The sequence below is a fragment of the Gossypium hirsutum genome, chromosome D07 (assembly GCF_007990345.1).
Source record: "Gossypium hirsutum isolate 1008001.06 chromosome D07, Gossypium_hirsutum_v2.1, whole genome shotgun sequence".
Taxonomy (NCBI): Eukaryota; Viridiplantae; Streptophyta; class Magnoliopsida; order Malvales; family Malvaceae; genus Gossypium; species Gossypium hirsutum.
The window spans coordinates 45,781,207-45,789,665 of NC_053443.1; the positions used below are offsets into that span (position 1 = coordinate 45,781,207).

The 8,459-nt window shown below is 34.5% G+C and overlaps 1 protein-coding gene across 2 annotated transcripts; it reads right to left on the reverse strand.

Annotated features, from left to right (window-relative positions):
- Positions 1-252: 252 nt before the first annotated feature.
- LOC107954795 (uncharacterized) lies at positions 253-2,277 on the reverse strand. 2 transcript variants are annotated; one of them, XM_041097740.1, is made up of 5 exons: positions 2,142-2,258; positions 1,734-1,797; positions 1,354-1,542; positions 1,175-1,238; positions 253-894 (listed from the first exon to the last, which is right to left on the reverse strand). In XM_041097740.1, the coding sequence occupies exons 3-5, from the start codon at positions 1,527-1,529 to the stop codon at positions 607-609; spliced, it is 528 nt and encodes a 175-aa protein (XP_040953674.1). In that variant the 5' UTR covers positions 1,530-1,542; positions 1,734-1,797; positions 2,142-2,258; the 3' UTR covers positions 253-606. The 2 variants fall into 2 exon arrangements, with proteins under 2 accessions (XP_040953674.1, XP_016745956.1); XM_016890467.2 differs by lacking the exon at positions 1,734-1,797 and having other exon boundaries at positions 2,142-2,277.
- Positions 2,278-8,459: the final 6,182 nt, after the last annotated feature.

An 8,459-nucleotide genomic window follows, 5' to 3' on the forward strand; every position in this document is an offset into this window, starting at 1 on the left:
TAAATTTCAAAAGTATAATTAAACTAAAAAGTGACAAAAAATCATGTTCAATCATAGCTGCTGCTATAAGGGATTCGGAAGGTTTTGCAATGGGTTCTTGTGTAGCTGCTAAGGTCAAAACCAGTCATGAAGCAAATGGGAATTGCTCTCCCAGTGGGAATTACAGAGGGGATGTGCATGCAATGACCATCATCAGGAACCATGTCGGTTGCTATCATATGATAAAACATAAATATGATGCTCAATACGTCATAGGAAGAAAATTTGACAATTATTGAATCATAAATTACAGAACAAAATTCAATTACCAATAGGATCTATACACAATTTCCCTTGCTCTTCTCCATGGTGATTTACAAAATCAAAATATCAAATCATTTATATTACGATTCATCATCATTTGCTCAATCCCCTGAAAATTCAATCCTTTCACATTGCCTTCCCTTCCATCCCAGCAATCAAATAGATTTTACCAGACCAAAAACCACATCATATATACACTAGTACACACAAGTTAATCTCTTTCTCCCCAAAAATAATCCATATTTCCCTAATTCATCCCTACTTTGTCCTCCCGGACGGTGGCCTTCTATGTACACTGTAGATCTAAGCCATAGCAGGGATTCTGGAATTTTGGCTATCCCTGTTAAGGCAATCAAATCCTTCTACTCTAATTGCCGCTGGTTTTAGCCCAAACGACATCCTAACACATCCCCCTTTATGTGCCGATGGCGACGGAGATGGACTTTGCGATGCTGAAAGGGCTGCAACTCTTTCGTCACCAAATCGAGCATCTTGCACAACTGGGTTCGTGGCCCTACTTGGGGGCGAACCACAAAAAAATGGGGGTGAAGATGCTACCTGTGCTGCAGATTGCTCTGCCCATAAATCACCCTACAAAAACCGAAACAAAACAACACGATAAAACAAGTCCATCCTAGAAACAAAAACATTAACACACATAACTCAAACCTCAGAAATGCAAACATCCTATATTACTCCAAATTGGAAGTAAAAATATATCCGACTTTTAGAAGCATTTTCATATAGTCGTTTATTCGGATAGAAGTGCAAGACGCAAATACTTTTAAGAACCATAGCAACTATCAAAAAGCAATATGTATATAACATTAGTATTTTCACTTCTTTAAAATACTTGAGATTCAGTGATTACCTTGTTGAGGATGATATCTAGAAGTTCTGCACTGGCTTTCGATTCACTTACATCGGCTTGGTGACTGGAATTGAAACCCAAAAATCAAAATTAATAAAAGCAAGCAAATCAAATCAACCAAAATTCCAATTAGAGAAAAGGGGGAAAAACCCAAAGGACAGAGAAAAGAAAAATAATACCTCATATGCAATCTAAAAGGCTTGATAGGGTTATTGGTGAGAACCCCAATTCGCCGAGGCTTAGGGCAAACAACGGGGCCGGCCCTATGATGCTCCGATATTGAAGAGATAAACCCTCCCATCTCCTCATAAGCGGAAACGGCAATGGGATTCTGCTGAAGATTGTAGTGATTCATCTTCCTCAAAAATCTAACATTCAAATAATTAATTACAAAAAAGAAGTCAACAACCAGATCTAAGAAAAATGATTCAATTAAGACATAGAAACAGACAATTTATATTTTTCCCCCTTTAGTTTCCTTCATTTTCACAGAATCCCAAAAAAAAAGGTCAAACCCAAAAAGGAAAACATAAATAGAAACACAGATCTAGGCCCAGACCTTAAAATCAGTGATCACGGGTTGCTGTGGAGGTAAAACTGTAATAAATTTAGGATTTATATGTCTGCGTAAAAAATATTATAATTTACATTTATATATATCAGATTCAGAGAGTTAAAAAGAAGATCCGAAATATCAGGGATTAATTAAGACGTAACAAATAAGAATGAAATACCCAGAAGGGAAATTCAAGTGTTACAGCTAAAAACTCATCATAAATATTGAATAGACACTTTGAAATTTGACTTAAAAACAGAATTGTTCTTTAACAGCAAAAAAATAGGAAGAAAAAGAAAAAGAAAAAGAAACAGATCTAAAAATATATTTTACAAAATATATACAGAGAAGTGAAATCTTATATATGATTAAATAAGTTTAAAAAAGGGAAACTTGATTTTTGAGATTTACCTGAAGGAATCCCTTTGAAAGAAGAAAAAGCAGAAAAATGGTGGATGAGACGAGGAAGGAAAAGGTCTTAATGGAGGCCAGGAGGGAAATTATATACAATGCCCATTTTACCATTGTAAAACAATCTCCTCCACTTTTTTTTTAAATATAATTTCTTTTTGAATCTTGGGAAAATTATTTTAACTTCGGTCAATTAAAATATTAATTTATCAATAAATGCCAAAAAAAATTTACGTGGATAGATCAATTTTTTTAAAAAAATTATGGGAATAAGCTATTTTTTGGAAATCACTTCCAATTTGCAGGGAAACTTGGAAGCGTTTTCAACATGTTGCATTGAAAACGCTTCCAGCTAGAATCGCTTTCTACTAAGTCACTTGGAAGCATTTTTAACATATTGCATGGAAAACGCTTTCAGTTAGAATCACTTTCTGCTAAGTCACTTGAAAATGCTTTCAGTTGGAAGTGTTTTTCCCCCAACAGTAAAAAATAATAGTTATTTAATTACTCGTTAGACACCCCCAAACAGTCAAATTTTATTTTCCTATAACCCTCTCCCATTTCATTTTTTCCAATTCAATCTCAACTCTCTCTCACATTCTCAATACCCACTTAAATTCACTAATTTTTTTACCTCTCTCAATTTTATTTTTTTATTTAAATTATCTTAACATTTTCTTAAATTATTCTTCTAATACAAATTATTCAGTTTTTTTCGAAATTATCAATGGCAAATTCTCTAATTCGTCACGATAAGAACTAAATTTTCGTCAATCAATTGCAAATGGTAATAATATTTCTTATTATATTTTAATGTGGCATAATTTTTATATATTTTTTTATATTTGAATTTATTATTTTGTATATTTTTTCCTTAAATAGGCAGAGATTGAATTTTGCAAGCCAACATTCGTAATCTACTCGCTCCTCCATCACCCTTGATCAAACCGTACTTGAGAGAAGTCGATTTTTCGCACGTGGCCCTTATAGGTAAGGGGTGTAAGTTGGACCCAACACTCGTAAGCGCGTTAATGGAAAGGTGGAGATCGAAGATGCACATTTTCCATCTTCCATGTGGCGAGTGTACTATCACTTTGGAAGATATGCAATTACAACTTAGGTTACTAGTGGATGGGTTTGCAGTGACTGGGACTGTTCACACAACCAATTGGAAAATGGTATGCGATGAACTTTTGGGGTTGGTTTCAGAGACAATTTTTGGAGGTCGGATAGCAATGGCTTGGTTAAGAAGAAATTTCAGTAAGCTTGATGAGGATTCAATTGAAGTCGAAAGAGAACAACACGTTCAGGATTACATCCTTATGTTAATAGAGGGTATCATAATGCCGGATAAGTCACGAAATTTCGTCCATTTAAGGTGGTTGTTGAAACTCGTCAATATTCGTAATCTACTCGCTCCTCCAACTTAGTTGGGGGTCCACCGTGTTGGCGACCTTGTACCAAGAGATGTGTCGAGCGACGCAACCACGAAAAATTAAAATTGGTGGTTGTATGCTACTATTGCAGTCATTGGCGCGTTATCAGCTGCCATTTTTGTCTTGAAGCAAACTACCTTTACAAATTCATTACATAATTTATTTATTGCAATAAAATAATCTAATGTTTAAATTATTCTATTAACAAATTATTTCAATAGGTGGAATAATGGGTCAAGTTACATGAGAATATCGAAAGAGCTATGAGATATACGACTTCTGTTAGACCAACGGTCTGAAGCAAAGGTAAGTATTTTTTTAAATTTGAATTATATAATATTAATGTATTTGATTTGATATTTAATAGTATATATATAACTAATTTTTTTATTATTTTAATATAGTTTAAATGGACACCATACAAGGATCTGACAATTCGATAATGCATCCCATCCGAAATCCTGGTGAATCCCAACATTTGACATGTAAATGTGCCATTGGTAGTGTACGCTATTGTGTATATGCATGAGTCGGATAGGGTGTTGCAGCAAATCGGGTTCAGACAATCGATTCTAGTGGTACCTTAGGACCTCGATCATCTGCATCCTATCAACTTGTGGGGGAGGTCGGATGAGAATTGAATTAGATTCCACATTAATATATAAACACATGTGGAATAATCGATATGAGTTTCTACCTCATCGCAATGCTATTATCGCTCTAGAGTTAGCTTGCAGTTTGGATTACATGCCTTGATTTAGGCTTTTTGGCAAGCCATGCTTGTTGAGCGAAGAATATAGGAGTTGGCAAACGCATACGAGGAGGCCACGACGACCGTCAACACATCCAAGGTTTGGCGAGGCAGGTCCATCGGTTGCACCTACTCAAGAGCCGACATCGGTGCCCACACCACCCCTGATCAGTATGTGTAGTCCTATTCTGATTCGTATACGAACACCGTCATTTTCACACAAGCACCATATATTCAACCACATTTTTCTACTTTTACTTTGATGTCAGGTTTTGTTTTCAAACCTTGGTCCCTAGTATATTACACGTCGATGCCATCCATAATTCTGGCGACGATGATGCCGATGACGACGTATAGGCCATCCATGTTTCGACCACCGACCAAGAGTCCAATTGTTATGTCACCAATGTACGAAACACAATATAGTTATACCCCTACACTGATGGTGATGCAAACACCTCCAGGATCATTGTTCTATCAAGGCGAATCATCTCCCCAACCACCTACTCCTAGATCGGAGGATGCACGATGGCAACCAAGAAGCAACTAATCGCAATCAACTACGGATGAAGGCGAAGAAGAGAAAAGGCCTATACCACAACCTGTGTCAGAGGTTTAACCAGAGTTTGGAAAATCGATCGCAATTGGGTTTGGAAAACACAACGGAAAATAAATTTAGGAAAAAACCAGAGTTTTAAAAAAAATCCAAAATAAGAATTTGGTTGTGATATCTAAAGTAATAAACACTCAATCAAAATTGTACAATTTTGATTCGTCTAGGATGAACGCTTCAACCTAGTAGTCTTCTCTATTATCCTTAAGCTCACGTCTGCCGAGTGTGGGCTCGCTTCGAATAAAAAAATTACAAAAATTACTAGTGCAGTAATTTCGTAATTTCTCTAAACTTTTGGGCTAAGTTATAAATAAGAAAAATACTCTAGAAATTTTCTAAAATAATTTCTTTAGAGAATTTTCTCTCTACAACTTTCTATTGAATTCAAGTGTGTGTAAATAATAACCCAAGACTATCTTTATATAAGGAGGGTTTAGAGAGTTCAACTATAATTAAACTTAATCACTTTAATATTAATTTTAATATTAAATCTTAATTAATAGAATATTTATCTACAAGATAAATATTAAATTAAATTTAATATTAAGATAATCACTTTGATATTAAATTAATAAAATATTATTAAGATAAGTATCAAATGAAATTTAATATTAAATCTATTAAAATAATATTATTTTTTAAATAGTTAATCAAAAATCAAATTCTTTGGTAGAGTCTCAATAGGAGTGTAATTCTTCCATTGCTTAACCACCGAAGAACCACTGCCGCTAACCATTTTTTGGCCATCGGAATGCTGTCGTCGTAACCGTCGGCACCTGAGCTGGTTTGGTTTCTATCGGTTCCGTACGGACCACTAACAGTCCGATAGGTCCGATCCAACCACCAGTTGGATATCAACTTAGTTTCACATACCAGACCTGGTTCGACTAGTTTTTAGGTCTTAGTCTCGGTTTTGGGATCCTAAGCCCAATTATGATCTCAGGTCTAATATTCAAGTTCAATTACCCATTGGGCCAATTGTCTGACTTGAAAAATTAATTTTTCAAAAATATCATATTAATTCTAATTAATTTGATTGATTTAATTTTACTTGTTCAAAATTAATTTTCCCAAAAATCACTTAGATTTTCTAAATTAATTTTTCAAGAAAATTCTTTAATCAAATTCTCTGGTTGAACAATTCTTACGACCGTCCAACTTAATTCCACATCGAATAAATCGACTCAGTTAAATTATTTCCAAAGTCGTAGAATTTACTTCTAATTCAAATGGAGTCCGATTAAGCCTTTGTTGAGCTAGCGGAGGCACCAATCGGACATATACAATTAGGTTCTAGTAATTGCAATTATGTCCAGAAGCATCGTTCCTATAATTCACAATTATTTAATATGGAGTTAGGCCACAAAAAGTACCATGATTGAAAACTACTTATTATATACTCTTTACGAAAGTAATTCATCCAACTACTTTGTCCAATGACCTCGTCATGTGTGTGTTACCCTCATATGATATCCTTGATTCCTCTGAGTTAAATTCATTCACTCAATACAATCCTATTTTATCCCATTGTCGCCATCTGTCTTCTTAATGATTAACATGATCACTGTCAACAAATGGATGTGATAAATTGCTCATTCGAGAACAAGCAACCCGTGGCCACATTCCGTATTTATCAATCCACACAATGCTAATGAGAGGATATCATTAATTCTTTAATTGAGCTATGAATTTCACTATTTCTAGTAAAACCATGCCATACACAAGTCATGTACCCAACATATCGGCTATTGGTTCGATCATCTTTAGAGCATAAGCCTCTACTTATATCAAAGCACATGAGTTACATATGCATGGTCATTGACTAACTCAGGATTTTGATAAATCATAGCATGAATGTCACAAGTGAATTAATTCAAAAATGAATTCAGAATTAATTCATCTTGGGTCTAGTTCAATGTATCATTCTGCCAATGAATACATTTATGTCTCTACCCGTAGAGTCAACTACTCCGATAGCCAAGACTAGTCATCCCCTCAATTGGAATTATAGACAACATAATAATCATTCTCAGTATTTGAATTAAATAATCACTTTGATTCTTTTACGAAATTACAAACTTGTTTAGATTATCTAGTGAAGTAAGTTGTCTTTCTCGTAATGCAAATGTTCTTACAATGCCACTTATCATCATTTTGAACTTAGACAATCAATGAGCTAATTTTTGCTTGTTACAAATTCGCTATGCATGCAAAATATGAAAGCCAGAAATACAAAATACATAACAGTGAAATGTGAAATTTATTTATTCATTGTTCAAATTCATAGAAAACAATTACATGTTTACTACAATATGTGCACATTTCCCAACAATTTCCCACTTGCTCTAGTGAAGTAAATGTGTCATATTTCACAGTCCCAAATCCTTAACGTGTTTGTTAAAACTCTTAGTTACAAGAGTCTTAGTAAATAGATCTAAAAGGTTATCTTCATAAGCTACTTTCACCACATCTATAATTCCTTCGACTACTGCCTCTCATATCAAGTGATACTTTTGATAAATGTGTTTATTCCTCTTGTGACTTCTCATTTCCTTAGTATTAACTATTGCAGCATAGTTATCACAATACAGTGTTATAACTTTTTCCATACCATGAATAACTTCAAGATCGGTTAAGAACTTTCAAAGCCATATTGCTTCTTTGTTGCTTCAGAAGTAGCCACATACTCGGCCTCCATAGTAGAGTCAGTAGCACAAGTTTGTATTACACTTCTCCATACTATGGCTCTACGGCCTAAGATGAATATATTTTTTTATGTTGATTTCCTCGCATCTTTATAGGTTTGGAAGTCTAAGTTTGTGTATCTGATAGGAGTAAAGTTCTCCCTAGAATATATAAACATATAGTCTTTGGTTCTTTTAAGATACCTTAATATATGCTTTCAGCTTGTCAATGTTTGAAACCAGGATTCGTCTGATATCGAGTAACCATTCCCACTGCAAAATAAATATCTGGATGTGTGGAAAGCATCGCACACATAAGGTTTCCAACTATCGAAGCATATGGAACCCTACTCATATGGTCTCTTTCTTCTATTACCTTAGGACAGTTATCTAAAGAAAAATGAAAACCTAATGAGGTCGGCTGAGTGCCTAACTTCACATCAATCATTGCAAAATGTTTCAGTACCTTATAGATGTATAAAGCTTGTGATAGAGTTATCGTTTTATTCTTTCAATCCCTAAGGATTCGAATTCGAGGAACATAACTAGCTTCACCCATGTCCTTTATGTTAATTGTTGAGCTAACCACAGTTTAACTGATGACAATTCTCTTACATTATTTCATACATTAATATAAACTTAACAAAAATTATTCATTCACATACACATCATCCCTAAATTGATCCTCTGAGGCCATAAAATACATTAAAAAAATTCGAGACTAAATTGGAAACATTTCAAAAGTTCAAGAAAAAGTTAGAAAAATTTAACTGTAGGGGTTACATGGCTGTGTGCCTTACACGGCTGTGACACACGCCCGTGTCTCAGACCATG

Coding starts and splice junctions, on each gene's coding strand:
- LOC107954795 (XM_016890467.2), bottom strand. CDS start 1,529: ATGAATCACTACAATCTTCAGCAGAATCCCATTGCCGTTTCCGCTTAT. Junction 1,239..1,353: donor CCTTTTAGATTGCATATGAG/GTATTATTTTTC, acceptor TTTCAATTCCAG/TCACCAAGCCGATGTAAGTG. Junction 895..1,174: donor TAGATATCATCCTCAACAAG/GTAATCACTGAA, acceptor CGGTTTTTGTAG/GGTGATTTATGGGCAGAGCA.